The sequence below is a fragment of the Lytechinus variegatus genome, chromosome 15 (assembly GCF_018143015.1).
Source record: "Lytechinus variegatus isolate NC3 chromosome 15, Lvar_3.0, whole genome shotgun sequence".
NCBI lineage: Eukaryota > Metazoa > Echinodermata > Echinoidea > Temnopleuroida > Toxopneustidae > Lytechinus > Lytechinus variegatus.
Window position 1 is genome coordinate 17,237,869 of NC_054754.1, and position 23,227 is coordinate 17,261,095.

Below are 23,227 nucleotides of genomic sequence, written 5' to 3' on the forward strand. Positions count from 1 at the left end.
TTCTCATGAAATCAACTACTTTCATTTATCTTTAATGCATCAGATTGCCTTTGAAGTGATATACTTACATGATATCATCCACTTCTAGCTTGGTTTCAAAGCTTGGATTGATGAGGACATAGGACACCTTGTTTCTCTTATCACTGACCTCACTGTCTGTTATCACAAGGAAACAAAAAGAAATTCAATTTGAATCATTTATTTCAACAATTCAATACAAATTATACATCAGAATCTTTCTAATGACAACAAATGAAACAATAAATAGACAAACTTAAAGTAAATTATATTAAAAAATTCAATAGAAAATATACATCAAAATTGATGACGGTGATTATGCAGATGAACAGCATTTATATTGCACATTTCCATTTGTCTGTAAATAACATTTAAAGGTGCTGACTCCCTAAAAGGTCATACATTATTAACACTATGGCTGGAAAAGATATGTCTTTAATTCAAATTTGAAGGTCTCAATGTTGCACAATTACAAAGAATTGATAAATGACACACATATATAAACATATAAAATGACAATGGGTAAACAAAGTAAAGAAAATTTAAGTATCAAAAGGTAGTTGGTAATTTTTTTTTTTAATATGAATGAGGAAGATTTAAGTTTGAGGAGCTGTATGGCCTCTTGTTAAAATCGATGGACTACTAGTATATTGGGGAGAGGCAAGGGGCAATTAAGATATAGTTAAGTTTTTAGTGGGGAGACAACTGTGTGTAATGAAAGCTTTGAGTAAATACGATTGGTGAAAGTCATTGAACATTTGTTTTATGAAATGCTCCTGTACTGAATAGGGGAAAGTTTCACAAAGCATCTTATCAGTCACTTTCACTGACAAATTTATTATGTGCCAATCAGATGCAAGGATTTCAGTAGTTTATAACTACAGACCATCATTGACTATTTATTTCACGGAATACTAGAGCTTACCATATTCTTCCGGGGGGATATCCATCTTCTTCATCTTTTGTCGGACAAGATTAGCAATCTCTTTCCTTTCCTCTGATTGGCCAGATGATGAACTGTCATCATCCTCTATGGTGACTGATAACTAATTATAAAAATGAAACAGAAAACAAATACACCTTGCTGATTTATATTTTTGTAGAATTATTTTGATAAGATATAAATTATTCTGAAAGAAAGAAATGTATAACCACCTCAAACTAACAATATTTTTGTCATCCAACATTTATCTATTTCAACAGGCATGAATTCAAGTAAGTTTCAGTTTGTCACATTATTGTTTTGTATTTTAAGAAATTATCTAGAAGAGTATTGTTAAATGATTCTCTGCAAATACCCATTTTGCAAGTTGAGACTCACAAACCTACACCCCTACTGTCAGCGGCCAGGCCAGAATTTGAATTTTAACCAATAGTTTTACAAACTTTGATAAATTAAGAACTAATCTATTGTTGCTCCTCAAATTGACAACAATCATTCATTCCTTATTCACCTATTCAGGAATGGCACTGGGGAAGGGGGGGGGGGGGAGGGTTCACAAATATTTGAGCCCGGGGGGGGGGCACTCGACCAAAAAAGTGGTGGGGTGTGCCACGGGCGAGACAAAAAACGGGGGCCTTGGAGCGGGCTTATTGTAAAAAGGATGGTCCTCGGAACGAGCTTCGGAACGACAAATGTTTGTGAAAACGGGGGTCCTTGGAACGGATCGCCAGCGTGTGAGCGCGTATGCATCCCTACGGAACGGTCATGCATGCGTGGTGCAGCTAGCGCGGCCTCCGCTGGGGAGCTCTGCGGCCGCTTTTCACCAAAATTGCAGCTCATTCAACGCTATCGGAGCGGCGTAACGAAAAACATGCGAAGCTTTGGAGCGGATTTCTCTCTTCTTTTTTCTCAATAAGAAGAAAATGCTATGCCTTGGAGCGGCTTTTTTTGTTCTTTTTCTCAACAAGGCAAAAATGCTATGCCTTGGAACGGAAATTTGAGTGTAAAAATGGGGGTCCCCTCCCCGGCACATACCCACTATGCATTATATACTGAGTGCCCCCCCGGGATTTGAGTATGACTTAGGTTCACACGTCTTGTTCATTAATGCGTGAATTGTTCGTCTTATGTTAGGTATCAAAATAAAGAGGAATAATTGAATTATATGATTATGTTAATGAAATATAATTCTGCATTTGAGGAAGAAAAAGACGGGATTCCGGTTTCCTTTTTCTGGGACACACTGTGTATATATATATATATATATATATATATATATATATATATATATATATATATATATCCCTTTGAATGATATTATACTTATGACTTATACTTTTTCAAATTAAAATTAAACCTTTAACTCCTGATTTGTTTAATTTCCATAGGTTCTATATTGGGAATGGTTTGGTTCTAGTAGACTAAGGGTTAACATTTTTGGTGGGAAATATATTTGGTCATTATTGTGTACTCTAATAAAGACTTTAGACATTGCAAACAATCATGCCTTCTAATGTTTGTCCAAAATTATGAATCATGAACTACATTGCTTGTAAATTACTTAACCAATTTCTGCTTAACCAGTCCACACCTGTGCCTTAACATTGCTGCTTAACATTTGTGCCATATAATGTCTCAAATTGATAAGTGTGATATAAATTGCTTGGAAATTTCTTCAAACTCCTGCTTAACCTCCTGAATATACTAATAACCTTTAGTAAACACTATTATACATGTTATTGTATTAATTTCCAATGATAGTGAAGTGTTCATTAGTTTTACTTGGAATATCAAAATGTCCTATGCAATGTCGAAGCAAATGTTATAGGAATAATAAAGACGATCAATGACTAGAGACAATTATCAATACAAAATCTTACTCTCAGTGTCTTTAGAATACTTTAACTCCAAGCACAGCATTAGATTTTAAATGTTACGCAAATGTCAGTTTTATTAGCCATAACATTGGTATTTATGAATAAAAATACATTAATACATATCAAGTCATTGTATATACTGTATGATGCCATGGACCCGATGTGATATACTTTAAGCAGTGGTGTGTAATGATTTTCACAGGAGACAGAGAGGTTAAATTAATTTCAAGTGAGAATGAAGACACATAATTTCTACCTAGAAAGAAACACAAACTCTTCTATGAGCAATGTAAGTGTATAATCACATACCCAAGTTCTTTTTCTGTTTGCATAAAGTGACTGTTGAATTTGACAATGAAATATATATTATAAAAGGACAATCTGAGTGGCCGATCCAGAAATTCGGTATAGTGGGTGGCACAAAGAGCATATTTGAAAAATGACCAGGGGAGGGGGTGGGGGGGGGCAATAAAAATCTTAGATTTGTCACTGTACTATGCAGTAGTTGCAGAAATGGTGTACAAATAAAAGCAGAGGTACTTTATCTATAAGGGGTGGAGGCCAATGCTTAGACATTTTCAGTTCAATGGAATAGATGTACATAAGAATGAGGATTTTATACACTATGTGTACACAATATGAAGAGGGGGAAAGAAGCCTGATGATGATTGCATGAGTTGAGATGGGTGAAAAATAATGCCACTAATGGTGCCATCTGACCTTGCCTATCCCGCCATTACTTGTTGAAACTAAGATATCTGCTGGCCACATCTTCCTGACCAAATTACCTGCCCAGCATACCCTCTTTCATTCAAATTACAATTCACCTAAAATCGATTTGATCAATTTTCAGATATTTTTAGTGCAATGGAGTTGTCATAAATTGTTTTACCAGAAAGTGCTTCCGAAAATGTTGACTTTGACTCCTTCAAATCATTTTTTACTTAAATTACATACTTGAATGAATGTAAACAGAAAAGACTAATGTAAATTGAATATAAATAGACCCTTCTTTCCTATGAATATTAACAGAAAGATATTGATGATCAAATAATAGTAACATCAGAGAAACACAAATATAAAATGAATAGACCCATATCCTTCATGAATAAAAAGAAAGTGATATTATTGATAATTCATAACCATCCATCACATAAGTGGAAATATTTTTTTGAATTTAAAGACCCTACACATTGTACATATTTAAATAGTTACATTTCTATCATATCTGACCATATATGGACAATATTGGTTGTTTTCAGATAAAGTTAATTTTCTAATTTCATTTTTTTGGTTAAACAAGCATTTCAATGCAAAATTACAATTTGTCGAAACTTGATTAGGGTTTTATGAAGTAAAATCCCACTTTAAAAAAAAAAACAAGGAAAAAAATCGGAGTATCCCATTTATCACAAGAATGACATCACACAATGTCACTAGCTGTGTAAAAAGTCATATGTAACCTATAAAATCTATATGAAAGAACTTCTAGATGTGGCTATATAAAGGCACTGTCAAATTGGGTGGGCGTTACATGAAATTGTTTGTTAGTTAAAAGCGACTTTGTAAGTTACAAGTGACTTTACGAACAACTGATGATCATTCCTGATGCATTAAATCAACATCCATCAGTAAAAAAAAATTTGGTGAACATTATTTACCAGAAAATGATCACCATTCGTTTGTTAATTCGCTCATAATAATTAGTGAAACACAGACTTTTTAGCCAGTGTATGCTGAAGAATGGTATGGCAATCACTTTTCTCATTTATTCCTATTTATTGATATCAAACATTCCATTGTTGATATCAATAGAATTAGATGAAAAAAAAAGGCTTGCAATAATGTTGCTCAGCCTACACTGACTAAAACGTCCTGGTGGGTGTTTCATAAGCCATCCGTAAGTTATGAGCAACGTTACAAACGACTGGTGATCCTTTCTTAGGCGTTGTGGAGCGTTGTGGCCCAATGGATAAGTCTTATGACTTTGAAACAGAGGGTCGTGGGTTCGAATCCCAGCCATGGCGTAATTTCCTTCAGCAAGAAATTTATCCACATTGTGCTGCACTCGACCCAGGTGAGGTGAGTGGGTACCTGGCAGGATTAATTCCTTGAATACATGAGCGCTGAAAGGCAGCTCGAGCTAAAGCCGGGGTAATAATAATAATAACAACGCGCCTTGGAAGAGAATATTTCTAGATAGATGGCGCTATATAAATGCCTATTATTATTATTATTAGGCGCTAAATAACATCAGTATATCATTTTTCAGAAAGGGATCACCAGTTGTTCATCAAGTCACTCATTACTTAAGAACAGCTTTATGAAACACCTACCGGGTGTAACGGCCCCACTAAGCAAAGTCAGACTGTTCAATATTTTTACATAGGAAATGTGAATGAGGCACGAGTGATGGAAATTTAGCACTTGCTTGATGTATATTTCATTTATGACCAAAAATAATATATGAATGAAGGATATGAAGTTATACTGTATGCCTTTCTCAGACACAATTAACATCCATATACTCACCATATTCGTTGGTAGCATAGACCAGTATGTGGGCTTGGACTTGTGTCATAAATTTAGATTATGATAAGAGTGAATGTCTGAATGTATTCATTTTATGCTGATGCTTTGTCATTTAAAATATCTTTCTGATTACAGCTAGTCCTCTGGGAAAACAATCTATATAAGTCCAGTGAGTATGATCAAATTTATCTTCAATTCACTCAGAGTGTGTATTATCACATATTTATGTAATACTGTTATGTATGATACAAAACTTATCAACATTGTCATGTTCATTGGTAATGATATCAGACATTATATACTTTAAAAGAGCTTATCTGGTCCCTAATCTCTCTTCTCTAAGAGCAAAACAATGTCAATCCTTTTGGAGTAATATTTGCATTTTTTGAGAGTGGATTTTACCTCCTTTTGGAGTGAACCTGTTTAAAAGATGCATTCTACTCAAAAGGGTCTATAATTCACTCTTTAAAGGACAAGTCCACCCCAACAAAAACTTGATTTGAATAAAAAGAGAAAAATTCAACAAGCATAACACTGAAAATTTCATCAAAATCGGATGTAAAATAAGTTATGGCATTTTAAAGTTTCGCTTATTTTCAACAAAATAGTTATATGAACGAGCCAGTTACATCCAAATGAGAGAGTTGATGACATCACTTACTCACTATTTCTTTTGTATTTTATTATATGAAATATGAAACATTTTTATTTTCTCGTCATTGTCATGTGAAAGTCCATTATTTTAACATTTTGTGCTTCAGGCAAGGAGGTCCTTATCGTCAAATTCGTTAAAATTGAAATATTGTATAATTCAAACAATAAAAAAACAAAAGAAATAGTGAGTGACATCATCGACTCTCTCATTTGGATGTAACTGGCTCGTTCATATAACTATTTTGTTGAAAATAAGCGAAACTTTGAAGGTCATAACTTTCTTATTTTACATCCGACTTAGATGAAATCTTCAGCATTGTGCTTGTCTGATTTTTCTCTGTTGATTCAAATCAACATTTTTCTGAGGTGGACTTGACCTTTAAGGTTGCATAATTCATTCCAAAGGGATTTTTTTCTACCACTCCAAGAGGAGAGTCATTAGTGACTACATTAGCTCTTTAGTGTGTAGAGAGTACATAGAATGTAATATGATAAAGCACTGCATATGACCCAGCCTTTAGAAGGATATAACCTGATGGGATAACTTGATTTGATTTATTGTTTTCGTCTGCATCCATAACATTCGTATAATACATTTTTCATAACATAATAAAAATATGTTAGCATTTTTGGCTTGAATGATGAATAAAGAGTACTAAAAAGATAATTCCAGACAAAAATGATTAACTATATGATATTCACAATTTGCAGGAGAATTGTCATAAGCAGATTGCTTGAAAAAAATGACTATACTAATTGAATTAATTAATACATTCACAGGAACTAATAAAATGAACAGATATGGTTTCAAATAGAATTTATCTTGCATTTGATCTTACTTTGTACACAGGAGGGTACCAGTGCTGATGCCGCCGTCGGATAGGTGAATTGGACTTTCTCATCTACTTCAATCTCTTTGTTATGTGAATGACCTAGACCTGGGGCCCGTTGCAGAAAGAATTGCGTTTAAACGCAAGTCAAAAAATCAAACGCAAGTCCCAAATGCGCGCTGTTGATTGGTTGAAAATCAAGTTGCGCATGATTTTTAGAGTTGCGATTGATTGCAACTCTTTCTGCAACGGGACCCTGTTCAACTAAAAAGCTTACCTCTGATTTGTTGTCGGAATGGTTGTGTGTTTTGTAGACACCGATGGGTATTTCATGGGTTGTTGAACAGAGCTTCTGGTAGAGCCTGCCATATGTCCTGATCCACATATCTTCATGTGTAACTCTCAGCTGTGAGGATAGATAATTATACATATAATTTACTATTGTGCCATCATCATTGTCAATACCACCATCTCAATCAACAAAACTACAATCAACATCATCCATATCAATCATCTCAATCATCATCATCGTCATCGTCATCATGGTCGTCATCATCATCATCACTAATACCACCATCATTCCCATCACTAACAAAATCATCATTACTAACGTCCCCAGCACCATACCACTGCCATCTCAAACAAACACCACAATAGACATCATCAATCCCAACACCAACAAAATCATCATCCACAACACAAGCACTGTCGCCAACACCGCCAAACCCCACCACCATGAACATCATCATCGTCATCATCGTCGTTGTTATCATCATCTTCATCATCATCATCATCATCATCATCATCATCATATCATCATCATCCCAAGCACCGTCACCAACGCCACCAAACACCAAAACCACCACTACCATGAACATCATCATCATCAACATTGTCGTCGCCATTATCATCATCATCATCATCATATCATCATCCCAAGCACTGTCACCAACGCAACCAAACACCACTACCATGAATATCATCATCATCAACGTTGTCATCGTCATCATCATTATCATAATGATGTTGTCATCGTCATCGTCATCATCATCGTCATCATCATCATCATCGTCGTCATCATCATCACCAATACAATCAACACTATTACCACCACGAACACCACATTCATCATCATCAACATCATCTTATCAAAATCACCATCATAATTTTCATCACCAATACCACCACTTACACCACTCTCCCCATCACCAACAGAATCATCCCCACTATGAGCACCGTCGCTATCAACATCATCACCATGCACATCATCATCATCACCACAATCATCTTCAACAATATTACCACATCACCACCACCACCAACGTCATCATCAGCATCGCTTCAAGACATACCTCACAAAGATAGCCTGAACCGGGAGCCTGGTCGAGCCCCAGGAGTTGCCTTGTGAAACTGATCATATATTCTTTCACAAACGACTGGTAGAGCAATGTATCCAGCATGCTGGCACTGAAAACGTTCCCCGCTGAGAAAGGCAGGCGGAACATATAGGAGATGTTGGAACCTTTCTCCTTCTCTTTCTGTAATGTGTAAATATAATATATAAAGTGAAGTAACATTTATTCAGCGAATGCCATCACAAAATATATTGCTATATCACAAAACAATGGCAATATAATAAAATGGTGAATTGCTGATTGGTCTTAATCTGCTTTGTCCAAATCTGCTTAGTCTCAAAGATAGAGTGTGATTTTACTCAAGCTACTTCACAGTCTGATACATGGAAACAAATGAATACATATAAACATGAAAATATAAATCACTGCTTGCCCTTAATGAAATGACTTACATAAAATGCTACCTTGCTTAGATGTTGATGTATTGTTACTATCAACAAAAAACGATATGTTGGATCATGAGGCTTGCAGAATTACTAACCCTGAAGACATATTGGAACAAAAAATACAGGAGATGAATCCGAAATGGATTTACTTTAAATAAAAGTTGGAAAACCGCTTAAAAGTAGGAGCGTTTCTCAAAAAAAAATGATTCGACACTTGTAGGAATGAAAGTCTCCAATGAAAACTCTGACCTGATGAAAATATGAATCCACCCTGAGCAACCTACACTGACTTACCTTCTGTTTCTCGGCCATTCTTAGTGCGTAGTAATCCTTAGCTCTGAACTGCATGAATCTCATATTGGACGGATGAGTTAATTCGGTGATGATGCTGATATGTGGAAACAATCTATACAAAACAAAAATAAATACATGAAGACCAGGATAAATCATCAGTGAATAGACCATTAAACAGCTAAGCAGAATAAAAGGAGTAATTACTGCCTTAGGTACCAAAGTAGTAATCATTAACTGTTCAACTACACACATCCGCCAATAATGACACTCAAGAGTGCACAGTTGGGTAGTAGTCAACTTAAACGAAACAAAATATGAATAAAATGACCAGAATACATTAAAAAAGAAAAACAAGTTAATCATAAGTTCTGTAGAAACAGGGAAGATTTGTGGAGTATCCTTCCTTAAAATATTGTTTCAACAATATGCTTTCTTACTGACGTGGTGTAAGACTTACAATGTGATTTGTCCTGCATGGAAAGAATAACAAGACCTTAGAGGACATACAATATAAGCTACTACGTGTTCATCTATAATAAGATTGCGAACTAAATATCACATGCACGTCGGCGTTAAAGCATGACATGAAGTCACACTCGCACGTAACTCTTTGTGAAAAACCCCACTGGTTTGGATGAAAGGGTTCCAAGACATTTGCTCTGGTGATAATTGCTCCACTGCAAAGTCTACACATTCATGGAATGACCAACTTCAACCCTGGATTCAACTCTGTACCCTATCCTAAACCTTACCCTATATTGAAATAAAACCCTATCCATAACCCTATATCTTAAGACATAATAAAGCCCAGAGCAATAATCGCCAGAGCAAATGTCGTGTCAATGGATGACAGACTTACTTGAAAAGGTACTGAGCAGCTACAATCTGGTTTGCATCGGCCATGTAGTCCTCCTCAGCGAGTTTAGAGGATTCCTTGTCAACGACGACCACGGTGTCTGACTGCAGGATACCAGCCCGCAAGATGTCATCAAGGCTAAATGAAGAGGGAGAGATAAATGGAAATCATGCACCAGTGAAAAATTACCAGTAATCCAGGGGATTAAATTCACTGGCCCATATTCTGAAGTCGGGTTTAACTTTAACTCGGGTTTAAAGTTGTGGTTTAAGTATGGGAAGCCAAAAGTATCAAAATTTTTATTAAGTTGTATGTTTCTTATGTTTACTGTGCTCTTTCCTGATTCATTGATGGTGAGGACAAACATCTATTTATACTTCCGAGACAATTATGAATGTTTTGAGAGCCAAATGAGCTGAAGTATGAACCTTTACTGTTAGAAATTTATATCCATAGTTAAACCACAACTCACGTGTAATGGCAGTACTGAACATAGTGCATATTGGACCCCTCAGGTTACTATGGTCTGCCCCCGACTTCATTTCATACGATTCCCAAGCCCCTCATTTCATGCAGGCATCAGTTCTCTACACCTCAATTTCATGTTAAATTCCAGCTCCCAAGCACTTCCCTTTGCACAGGGCCATCTGGTTCTTCTAAGCCCAAGCTTCTCTTTTCAAAGCAACTTCTGTCAGTCCTGAAGAGTAAGGTTTCAGATCTTGGGGCTACACACCCCGACCCTTTCAAAACTGAGTTTTTCAAGGTGGCCAGGATTCAGACCCCTTGCTTTCATGTGTCTAATCAGCTGCCTAAAACCCAGCGCACACTATGCGATCCGATACGATTTAACAAAAAAAATTGCACTTTGCATCAAATATGAAAGTTCCAAGATGAAAAACTGCTTTAATCAAGTTCGTTATAATATTAGGAATAATGAAATCATAACTTTGCTTTGTGGCAAGTCGTGTTGTCTGAGTAAAGTCCAAATCAGCTTCAAGTTGCAGCCGATGATGACGTCATCGTAATTTGGATTTGAATTTGCTTTTTATTCCAACAGAGTGGCTTGAACTAAACTGATTTTTTATTACTGTTTTCCTACCACTATTCTTATTTCGATCGTTATTAGATTTTATTGGTGGGAATGTTTAAATAAAATGTTATCATAGTTCCTTTGAAAATTGGATCACAACAAACTGCAAAGTGTGTGCCAGGCTTTTGACCACTAGGCTATGGTACTACAACTGAATTTATCTTACCTTTCTATAGTACCAATCATGTAGTAAACCATAGGAAATGCTGCTATACACTCTAGAAAACATGTATCGGGTCTGTAAGGAAATATAAAGATATTGAGGTTAAAAACTGACAAATGTATAAAGCACCGATATCTGCATTTATTAAATCTTAACAGGAGGGAACAGGAAACTTATATCAATTTTACCCCGACTAGCGAAGATAGCTTTATAACAGAAACTAGTTTTTCATTTGGTCATCCTCAGGCACTAGTCAGTGGTAATTTCTTCCTCTTGTACATATTCTTGTCTTTTGCCTGGAAATGAAATAAATAGCAAAGTTTTCTACATTTCAGATTAAAAAACATATCAATTTACTTCAATAACTCCATACATCTACTTGATTTGCTAGTTCAGCCCTCTGGACTGCCATACCCGAATAGAACTCCCAAGGATTTAAAAAGCGCGAGCGCGCCCTCTCCCGTTCAGGCTTACTACCCATGATCACCGCGCAATTAGCGTCCATCTTCCTCTTTTGCTTTCGGCAAGCCACCTGTCAAGACGTGCTCAGATAAGTCTCCTAAGAGCTCAAATCTTTTTGAGCTTTGGTATATTATTTTCGCTTATCTGTGGTGCATTCTCCCTTTTAATTTCAATCTTTCCATTTGTGTGTAAGATTGTGTTCAGAATTTACACTTGGCGTGACTTTTTAGACGTGTTTTTGGTGACACTTAAATTGTTTTTCTAACGTTTGAGTTCTCGTCGCGCCGCATCGCTAGCGCGTTCGCGAGGCACCGGGCTTGGCCTGCCTACGTGGCAGCAAGCCTTCACCACCTGTCATGGTTATTGTTCTTCACGTTCAAAGCGTGGTGGCTTTTGGTGCCGTTTTTGAATTAAATTTCTAGACAGCCTCTACACTTTGTTGTCGAGGGTGTTATTGTTATTTCTTTTTGCAGGTTGGGATCTTCAACTCTGTTCCTTCCTTGCTTTCTGGAATTGATTTATTAAGATTTTCGTTTGATTATTGATTGATTAATTCTTCAATTCTCTTTCCTTTCTGTTCTGAATAAATTTCTTAATTGATATTTTATTCACAGGCGGATCTTAAAGCTCAATTCCTTTTTCCTTCTGTTCTGAATAAATTTCTTGATTGATATTTTATTCACAGGCGGATCTTAAAGCTCAATTCCTTTTCCTTCTGTTCTGAATAAATTTCTTGATTGATATTTTATTCACAGGCGGATCCTAAAGCTCAATTCCTTTTCCTTTCTGTTCTGAATAAAATTCTTGATTAATATTTTATTCACAGACGCTTCGGGGATTGTTTAATTCGGCTTACGCAATTATACCTGATGATTGTTTGGTTATTCAATCCCCCCCCCCAAAAAAAAAAAAAAATTTTGTTCTTTACAGGTGGGGTCTCCTTCCTGTTAGAAATTTTTTTGACCTGTCCCGGAATTGTTTTCTTCGTTCAATTCCCTCTTCCCTCCTAGTCTTATATATTTTTTTATTTCGACAGGCGGGCTCTACGATTCCCTTTGAGGATTTACTGTGTCGTTCTTCCTCTTGGAATCGTTACTAGAGACGTTCCTCCTTCCTCCTGTTCTGAATTTCTTTACCTTTCCACAGGAGGTTACTTTTTTTTTTCCTCTTGGAAATTATCGTAAAATTTCTCTTATCTGGAATTATTTGTCTCTCAATCCCTTTTCTTCCTGCTCTGAAATGCTTGTTTTTGTGTTTCTTCGCAGGTGGAAACTTCGTTCTCTTCTGAACTTGCATTCATTTTTGAATTTTTGTTTCGAATTTTTCCTTCGGGCAAAAAAAAAAAAAAAAAAAAGAGAATATAGTAGGGGAACCTTGTAGGAGTTTCTTTTTTCAAAGTCTCCGACCTCCTTTTTATTTTCTTACAGGCAGATACCTAAACTATTCTTAGGTTCTTCTTCCTCCCTACCCCTCCCCTCTTGTTTTGTTCTGTTTGCTCAAACAAACTTCTTTTAGGAGGAGGGAAAGACCACTCCGGTCTCCACTTAATCTAAGCGAGATCTTTGTAAAAAAAGAAAAAGAAAAATTCTTGTTTTTCCTTTTTCAGGGTAGAGAGAGGTATCTTTGAATGGGACTAACACAGCCCCAGAGGACCTGGTGCCCTCCACGGGGACCGTCCCGATTGCAAGTTACAGAAGTCGGCCGCCTCCAGGCGAGCAGGAGGGACGCCGCGGTGAGCGCCCAGCGGCGGTGAGTATGAGGGTGCGTCGATCAGCATTCCGAATTTGCGGTCGGATGCTAAGAGAAGGAAGGCCGAGACTGTGGTGCCACGGTCTCGGACAAAGGAAAAAGTGGTAGCCAAGGCTTCCAAGCCTAAACTAGGTCCTGCCGCCGCAGCACCCATAGGGCTATGCGACCCACCGGCTACCGGGTCACCAGAAGTCCGGAGGGAGAGTGCGGTTCTCTCCCCCCGGCACAGGTCAGGATCTCTGCCGTATAAGTCGTCCTCCGTTGACAGCATCGGGAGAGATCGCCCAGCCCCTGACCGCGAGAGGCGTCACACAGACTGTAACCACAATCTGATCGTGACCACAATCTGACCCCGTCAGATTCGGGTGAAGTTTCGTTGTTGGCGGCCGCCCTGCCAGGGGCGGCAAATCGTAAGAGATCACCCGTGCCTCTTGTGCCTTCTTCTGCTCCGGCCACGCCGGCGGAGCCCGCAAAATAAGAAGAAGAAGAAGAGGTCGAAGGAGAGGTCGGCCAGCCCTGTTGCCATGGGCATTCCTCCTTCAGACCCTCTTATCGGTGGCCAGATGTTACAGTCATACATGTTATGCTGCTATATTCTGCTACCGCGAGAGGCGTCACACATCGGGCTGTGACCACAATCTGACCCCGTCAGATTCGGGTGAAGTTTCATTGTCGGCGGCCGCCCTGCCAGGGGCGGCAAATCGTAAGAAATCACCCGTGCCTCTCATGCCTTCTTCTGCCCCGGCCACGCCGGCGGAGCCCGCAGAAAGAGAAGAAGAAGAAGAGGTCGAAGGAGAGGTTGGCCAGCCCTGCTGCCATGGGCGTTCCTCCTTCAGACCCTTGTGTCGGTGGTCAGATGTTACAGCTATTCATGCTGCTACATTCTGCTACCGCGAGAGGCGTCACACATCAGACTGTGACCACAATCTGACCCCGTCAGATTCGGGTGAAGTTTCGTTGTTGACGGCCGCCCTGCCAGGGACGGCAAATCGTAAGAAATCACCCGTGCCTCTTGTGCCTTCTTCTGCCCCAGCCACACCGGCGGAGGCCGCGAAGAAGAAGAGGTCGAAGGTGAGGTCGGCCAGCCCTGTTGCCATGGGCGTCCCTCCTTCAGACCCTTGTGTCGGTGGTCAGATGTCACAGCTATTCATGCTGCTACATTCTGCTTTCGAGTAGTGCGGGTTCACCCCACCCTCGACGTCTACTCACCCCGCTGATGCCCCTGAGCATCAAGCGAGACAAGTGGGCAATAACCACCAGACACCCGGGAAATCCTCGAGCGATTCTGTTGAATCGCCAGCCAGTGCACCGACTAACCGGGTGCCCCAAGATCGCGTGTGCTTTCCAGCATTTTCGTCGATCTCAGAGCACGTGTCCCAGCCGACACGCGGGGCCACCCCGGCGCTTACTGGACAACCCCCCGGTTCAGTCCATAGAGCGAGACTCCCTTTACGAGGACAACCCCTATCCCGCGGTCGACTTTTCAGTAAGCGCTCAGGCGCTGCTTGACAAGTATCTACCTCACATCTACCCTCCGAGCGGGGGTATTGATGAAGCAAGGGAGTCCATATTTTCTCGCCCCGCCTCTTCAGGCGCTCCGAGCTCAATCGGCCGAATTGGGGGTCTCGGAGAGTGACGGGGTCGCTCTAGACGAGGCGGCTCCTACGACGAGGAAGCCGCCAGCTCCGTGGGTGTAAACCCACCCCCGCTCTGCTGCTGCCCGGAAGCGCCAGGCTCCGGCGCCGCCGTCTCGAAATTTTCAAGCCTCTCGAGGCTAGCGAGAAGGCAGAGGCAGGGGGGGGCGATTATTATGCAGGTACTCCCGAATTCGCCCTCTACGTCAAGCTCACATACGGCGACGACTCCTTCAGCGGTAACTCTCTCCATTCTTCCCCCTAAGCGGGCCCGTAGATTGGAGGTATGAATCTCTTACATACCGCATGCCGCACTTCTCTCGTGAGAATGTTTGGCTGCTTTGAGAGGACAACCTATCATGTCCGCGGACCGTCCGCCCAGGCGACGGGACCGTCGCTTTTCTGGCCTGAACCTCACTTTCTATTCGAAAGTAAGGGTGCCCTGTCTTACTTAGCTCCTACCCTTGCAACGCCAGAGTCAGGGCTAGTACAGACACCCGTTCTCCAGCGATCGCCGCTGAAGAGAGGGCGACTCTGATATGAGCACCATCACCGCTCAGCGGTATGTCTCACTATCTCATAGCTCTCCGAGCTTATGAGTATGTATATCGGATCTGAATGTCATGGCGATTAAAAGTTCTCCCGTGCTTAATAATCGCTATGCCTTCACCACCCGGTGCATTATGGTTATGTTAACCTATTTGTCTCGTATTCGGGCGGCTCGTACGAACCCTGCCCGAGCTGCCATCACCGGTCGTCCCCCCGGACACCGCCGGCAGCACCCGCACCGAATACGTGGAAGGAATCAGCTTTTCATATGCTAGATATCCCTCCTGTTGACATTCACAGCTGTTCCCCGAGTCTTTCCCGGTTGGGTAAACATCATCTCGGAGGAAAGTAACCGCCGTACATCTCATGAGATTGTTGGCTATGTACGCGCGTTCAAACTTGTTTAAAGCCCCAGGATTCTCTGTCGGCATTCTATGCCTACTTTCTGGGCACACCCACCGTACCGGGTCGGCGAGTTCACACCAAACTGTACACCGCCAGACCATCGGTCGAGCTCTAACTGTCTATCTTATAGACTGCCCTCTATGTGGGTCAATCTTGCGGGCGTCTCCGCCGCTCCCTCCTTGTGCGGAGTGGTCTACGGTGGATGTCTTTACCGTGCCCGTTAGTCGAATCGGCTTCTTTCTTAGAAATTTTTTCACGGCACACTCGAGTCGCCCCGCATGCTGCTTTCATCCTCCTTCCATGCAAGGCATGTGGCCAGGGTCACCGCACGACCGAGGATGATGTAACAGTGGATGGATGTATGCTTATGCCTTCCTAACCACGATCACTACGACCCGCCTTCTCTCGGGCCGACTGTGGATGAGCCTCTCCATGTAAGTGATTTACTTCACTGGAGTTCTTCTTTTAGAAATTTAGATTCTCATCCCCCGCTGCTTAGGGCGTCATTTTTGCCGCCCCCCCGCAGCTTTTTGGAGCTCCTTATCTTACCGATATCGGACTGTTCCACGCTGCCGCAACCGGCGGTGCTCGCTCTTACGATCACCTGAGAAACAGGCCTTGTGACTGTTTTCATAAACAACTGGTTCTCACCGCAGACTGATGGAAATTTTGTGATTACTTCCTCAAGTCTCCTTCGCTTGTTTCTTCAAGCGAGGACTTGGACACTCTTAGCCAGTTTCCGTCCCTAACTTGATAGGACAGGGCCGTTGCTACCTCATTCGATTCCGTTGGGAATGTAACGGTTGAGGTATCATATCTGGCGATGTCTGTTCGTTTAGAGCATCTCTTGATGGTCGTTTACACGTAATATCGTGACAGATTTTTTTTCGCCAGCTCCCTCTGGCGTACACTTGCTGCTGCTAGGGATTCCCCCGCCCAGCGGACAGCCATCGCAGCCTAGCCTCACGGGCTCTCTCGGCGATGGTGGCTTGAGCCAAGCCACCTCTTCCACCGCGGGCACTGCACCCTCAGATGGGTGCTTCAATCAGTATGGGAGAAAGGGGATCCTGAGTTCTCTCTCGATCACTCGGTCTAACACACTTTTGTCGTGATGTGTACCGCGCTGTATCCCTGACACGCCCGGTTGAGCTGTTTTGACCAGACTGCTCTATTCTACATAGGCAACATGTCCGCGGCATTCCTTATTAACAGGATGGCACTCAGTCGCTTTCTCGACCCTTGTCTGCCTTACGAGTGGTTTCTTCCTAAATCCCTACTCTCCGTCGTTCCTGGTCCCCTTCGGACCGCTAGTAACTTTTTACCACAGCTCTCTATCAGAATTCTGCAGATTTCTGCCCTCACGCATTTGAGACAGATATCGAATTCTGGGCGCTTTCTCCCACGCGGAGGCTTCCCCTACAGAAATTTCCAAGCTTGCGGGAAGCGTGCGACTAGCTTGCGCAAGCTTGCGGCATGCTAGTAACTAGCATGCGGTTAGCTTAATAAGCGTGTGATATGCGTGCAGAGTAATAGTTAAGCGATCTTTTAGCGAGCAGGGACTGTTCGCTAGCATGCACTCGCTTATTAAGCGAGTGCCCTGCTAGTCGCATGCTAGTTACTAGCAAGCGGCACGCTTAAATTTCGGTAGGGGTTCTGAGATATCTCGCCTTCTCAGATTGGTCGATTGATCACTTACTGAGCCTTAAAAGCTTCAGTTTTCCGATCACGATTCTTGTTGAAATTTTCAACAAATTTCGATTCTTACGCTCTAGTCAGCAGGTGATGTTGTTCTCCTGACACTAGGCCGAGGGCCCATGATACTTAGTATTCCTGAGTATACAGGGCATTCCTCTCGAGGACATTTTTGAGGGCCGCCTTTTGGCGCTCAACTAACTCCTTCACTTCTTTCTACTTGAAGGACATTCCGTCCAGCGAGGCGAGATTTGCTGCTTCGGCGCTTAAAGCAGCTGCGGCTTTTTCCCCCTCTCCCTAAATTTCGTTGTTTTTGTTTTTTCTTTTAAATTTTCTTAGGCTTACAATTGAAAACATGCCTCCCTACGGTTTGAGTCCGTGCTGGTCTAGCAAATCAAGTAGATGTATGGAGTTATTGAAGTAAATTATGAAAATACTTACCTGATTTTCTTATTTACGAGATAACTCATACATCTACTTGATACCCTCCCACCGACCCTCCACCTTGCGTAGCAACATGTTTCAACGTATGGGCTTGCGAAAGGTGAGGAAGATGGACGCTAATTGCGCGGTGATCATGGGTAGTAAGCCTGAACGGGAGAGGGCGCGCTCGCGCTTTTTAAATCCTTGGGAGTTCTATTCGGGTATGGCAGTCCAGAGGGCTGAACTAGCAAATCAAGTAGATGTATGAGTTATCTCGTAAATAAGAAAATCAGGTAAGTATTTTCATATTCCGTGAAATGCAATAAACAATGGCTGATAGCATCTAAGAGAAATATACACTCTTCTTGTATGGCTAACATTTATTATTTGTGTACAGCTGTATTTGAGATTACAACTTTATTTATAACTTCTGTTACTAAAAAAAATCAACTTTACAGGTAATAACAATGCAAGGTGCTATACATGATTATCATTATTACCAGTAAGGTGGGGGGGGGGGGGGGAGGAGGGCGAGGGCGTTTTATGAAAATTGTTAGTGCTGACAGTTCCAGTGAAATCATTGGTTTTGATTACGAGTAGCTCAAAAGCTCTGAACTCTGTTACACTGGCAAGTTAACATTCAATATTCAAGCTCTCTACAGCTTATTGACCAATTTTCACATCAATTTATTCATTTTGTTATGCCATTATACTCCAAGTGCTTTTCATCTTATTGCTTGAATGTATTTATTTTGTGCTGTTTATGCTTTATCAGTATAAATGACCTCAATTAATCCATCAATATTCCGCCAGGTACATGTACCAATGTAATTCACCTGGGTTGAGTGCAGCACAAGGTGGATAAATACCTACCTCTTCTCAACTAGAATAACGATAGGTTTGAGGGTGTGTTTTGGTCTCCAGTGCGCCCTCAAGGGTACGATAAAGTCAACCATTCCCAAGGCAGCGTACTCCACGGCGAGGATGATGCAGTTGTTTGGCCAGTTATACTCTGCAGCATGCCTCCAACTGGAATGATCACAAGGCTGAAAACAAAATGTAAAGGATTTACTAGTATACAAATTAAAATCTCTAGCCTTTTTTCAAAGATTTTATGCAGTTTTATGTAGATCTGGGCTCAACAGACCAGTTTGGAGTTACCTTGTGATCCCCCCCCCCCGGGATTAAATTTTTTGTCATCTTCTAATATGAAAATGGATTATGTGCACTGCATGCATGCTTTATGTATGATCAATAAACTTTGTCAAAATCCGCTAACATATGCACATCAGGAGTAGATATGAATACAGTATACTATAAATACAGTAACTGCCCATGATATCAGGCTGTTACATTAGTAGGATTTGTTGAATCAATCCACTGCTTACTGGTATCAAGGCAACATTTTGTAAAGCCTAACACGAGTTTAAAGATTTAAAAGACTTTAAGGCCACCGCACACCCCACGATTTGTTTACAACCAGATTTTGAAATAAAACATCATCAAGTTTGATGTGAACATGGAGACACATCTTACTGTGCAACATTCTAAATAATCAGGTGAATACTTGAAATCAAATCCATGATGACTATGTTGCCGTCCTCAGTAAAACAGAAATTAAATCTGGTATCTAATTGTAATGCCATCATGGCAATCGGACGATCACTATGGTTTGAAACTAATTTGGAGTTTAAAGGCTTAAAATGATAAACACATTAAATATTAGTGTGCCAACCTGAACAAGAATATTTCAGTATTTTCAAGGCTGAAAATCAGTATTTTGGTGAGGAAATTAGTATTTTCACAGGAATACCATAGGACAACACATAAACTGAAACTTAAGAAATATAAGTATTTTGAATGAAACCATCAGTATTCTTCTCTGTTTTCAGTACTAAATACAGAAAATCAGTGCTACTTGGCAGCTCTGCTATTCTTACAGTTCATTTGAGCTTTAAATAAGATGAATTACTTCTTCATATTTTCATAGAAAACTCCTCAAAATGCCTTTTCTTCCAGTTTTGAGATATGCAGTGGCCTTCAAGGAAGGATCATTCTGAGGGAGAAACAACATTTGCTCCTGCGACAATTGCTCTGGGTTTCATTTCTTCTAAGATGTAGGGTGAGGGTTGCAATAGGTTTTTATAGGTCAAGGATAGGGTATAGTGTTAAATCAAGGGTTGAAGTTAGTCATTCCGTAAGTGAGAGGAATTTACGGCGGAGCAATTGTCGCCAGAGCAAATGTCATGGAACCTTCGTCCGAGTACCTGATCAATTTCTAGACAGCATAGTTTCTTTGGCTGGGAGAGAAGATGACAGCAACCTGGCTGGTACCCGATGAAAGGAACAAGAGGTGGGGTGCCTTTGGTCCACCTAGAAATGCCAACATTAAACATAACACCAAACTCAGATATATATTGGCCATAAATCTGAATTTTGGTTTAATTCAAACCCAGGTCTAAGTTTGTGGTTTAACTATGGATAGCCAACTGTGACACAAACTCTACTAAAAATATTCAGTTTATCCCTTGAATCTTGAAGAGTAATCCCTTTCAGCAGATTCAAAGCTATGCTGGGATCATGGGTTGGATACTTGTGCACTTTGTCCCATAAATAAACAATAATAAGAACATCTTGTCATACACCCCTCATGAATCCCTCAAGTGTAGATGCTTTTTTTTCATTCAAGTTCATTTATTTCATTCACCATAAACACATGAATACATACAAAGGAGAAATATTATAAACAATTAAAGGTAATAAGAACAAAAGAAAATACAATTACATAACAAAAGGTTTTATGGGAATTGAGGACGACAAAAAGAGCTAAAAGCCTTATAAACGCCGACCTCTTATACAAAGTTAAAGCAATGCGTTGTATATATACAGAGTAAGAACAGCAAGAAATAAACAACAAACAGATGGATGGGGGGGGGGGGGGTAAAAACTAGAATTGTATCTATTAAAAAAAGGAATTACTCAATCAAAGTCATGCAAACTCAAAAGATGGGATTTGAAATGTTTTTTAAAACTCTTTGAAGAAGGGATATTTCTTATATGCATTGGGATATTATTCCAAACTATTGGACCTTTAAAATAAATTGAATTTTTTGCAACATTTGTTCTTATCTTGGGTAAATGAAAATTTGTGGCAATGCAAGTGTTATATTCATGAAAAGTATTATTGAGAGAAAATTTAGAAAGTATATATGGTGGTAATAATCCTTTGGAACACATAAACATAAATGAGGCAATATTAAAAACATTTGTGTCATATACGTTCAACATGTTCAACTGAATAAAAAGAGGTGATGAGAGGGCATTGTAAGGGGCATTACAAATTATACAAATGGCCTTTTTTTGAAGTATAAATAATCTAGAAATAAAATAATCATTCCCACTAGCCCATGGCACAGTGGTGAGAGTTACTTTTTATGGAAAGCTCATATGAATACCCAGGTTTTTACTAACATTTTAGGTTGCTAACAGACATATATTTATTGATGTATTGCTGTCACGGGTGTGAGTGACCAAAAATGTAAATAGTAGATATTGCAAAAGCTCCTATAATTTTGCACAGACCAAGATCACAAAAGGCTAAAAATAAGTTCAAATATTGGCAAAATCAGCTAAAAAGCAGAGCTCTCACAAACTTAGCTGTGTTGTGGAAGTTAATTCCATAGGAATGACCCAGCAATTTAGCATTATATTAACATTCTTTTATCTATAAACCCATCTACATATATCATATTTTCTTTTTCGTACATTAATTTATATCTATTTACACCAATATCAGTTTCCTTTGAAAACTTACGGATCTTCTTCATCCCACACAGACACATCCTCTGTTTCTATGGCAACCTGCTTCTGTGCCTGCAGTGGCCTGTCGTCCTTCAGCTGTTCGTCCTCCGGGTCGGACGACATCATCTCCAGAACGGGCATGATGGATGGGCGTCGCCCCTCCCTCCCCCTGGGCATGGGAGGTCCTCCCGCTTCTTCATCATCCACCACCCTCGTGGTGAACGTGCCCCCGTCGTCCCCGCCCGGGGGCATCAGGCGGTTACGGTCCATGGCTTGGTCCATTGAGCTCCGAGGGGGGATTTCAACTCTCAGTCCACCTGAGAGTTTTGGCACAGAAATGTTAAAAATCATCAAATGTAAGTTGTGATGATACAAAAACAGTTTTCACACAATATAGGAAAAGGAATTTGATTTTCCTGTAAGAAATATGCTTGAAAGTAATTAAATCAATACCCCACTGGCCTAAATTCATAAAGGTGGTTTTGCATGTTTGGGGTGAAACTAAAAAAGTTAAAGCTTATGAGAAAAGATCAACTTTCATTTAACAAAGTATCTGGACAGTTCCATAACATTATCAACCTTTTTGTACGTCCCCCATTTTTCTCAAGTCTTACTTCATTTCATAAACGGACCTATTCACGGTCCTTTGAGAACATTACAGGCTATCAAAAGAACAAGAAATCAGAGACAGAAAGGTTCATGAATGTCCCACACAAAGGGGGTCGGACGTACATCTTTTATTGAATTGCCCATGAGCCAAATGCTTGTGTTAATTAATTAACACACATTAACATGGAGTAACTAATTTAAACAGTGGGCTCGTTCTAAAGACCATCTTACCTGATGATCCCCGCCCTGATGACGGCTCAAATTTATTTTTAGTTTCTGAAGCAGATGAAGTTGATGATGGTGATGTAGCTGCACCACTAGCACTGCTACTTGACCTTGTGCTCCCAAAATGATGCAATTCCAAAGCCATTGAACCTAAACAAGAAATCATTCACATATGGCTTAAAATTTTCATTGATTTTCAAGACACTCAATGAAGGCCGGGCTCTTTACAGAAAAAGTAATCCATCATATTTTTGTAGAAATCTTGAACTTTGTGTCATCCAAACTCAGCATTACATTTATTTTGGATAAAGTTATAGACATCATCCAATAACTTCCATTAATGTTCAATGTAGAGTATAATTTCCCTCTATTTCATCAAATTACATTACATTAAAATCAAATATAACAAGTAAATACTCATGAGTTGAATTAAGTATAGTTACAATGAGATTATTTTTTAAAATTTTTTTTTAACAAGTGAGTTTACAAAAGGAATATTTTTGCCTTAAACACTTCAGCAATGACAGCCTCTTCCTTGTAAATCACTACCCATTGCAAACTTAACATGTAATGCCATGAATTGATTTTACTCTACATAAATGTAGTACACACATTTTCTT

At 40.0% G+C, this 23,227-nt stretch overlaps 1 protein-coding gene across 2 annotated transcripts in view; it reads right to left on the bottom strand.

Annotated features, from left to right (window-relative positions):
* The window catches only part of LOC121428753 (potassium channel subfamily T member 2-like), a 104,873-nt gene that overhangs the window by 1,001 nt on the left and 80,645 nt on the right, over nt 1-23,227 (bottom strand). The window contains exons 18-29 of one of the 2 annotated variants that reach the window (XM_041625571.1): nt 22,614-22,757; nt 21,787-22,090; nt 20,240-20,345; nt 18,846-19,018; nt 11,062-11,133; nt 9,809-9,943; nt 8,950-9,061; nt 8,207-8,392; nt 7,132-7,260; nt 5,371-5,409; nt 944-1,064; nt 69-156 (exon numbers count right to left, since the gene is read on the bottom strand). In XM_041625571.1, the coding sequence (XP_041481505.1) occupies nt 69-156; nt 944-1,064; nt 5,371-5,409; nt 7,132-7,260; nt 8,207-8,392; nt 8,950-9,061; nt 9,809-9,943; nt 11,062-11,133; nt 18,846-19,018; nt 20,240-20,345; nt 21,787-22,090; nt 22,614-22,757 (1,609 nt within the window). The remainder of the gene's footprint in view (nt 1-68; nt 157-943; nt 1,065-5,370; nt 5,410-7,131; nt 7,261-8,206; nt 8,393-8,949; nt 9,062-9,808; nt 9,944-11,061; nt 11,134-18,845; nt 19,019-20,239; nt 20,346-21,786; nt 22,091-22,613; nt 22,758-23,227) is intronic. The other variant, XM_041625572.1, reaches the window with a different exon arrangement.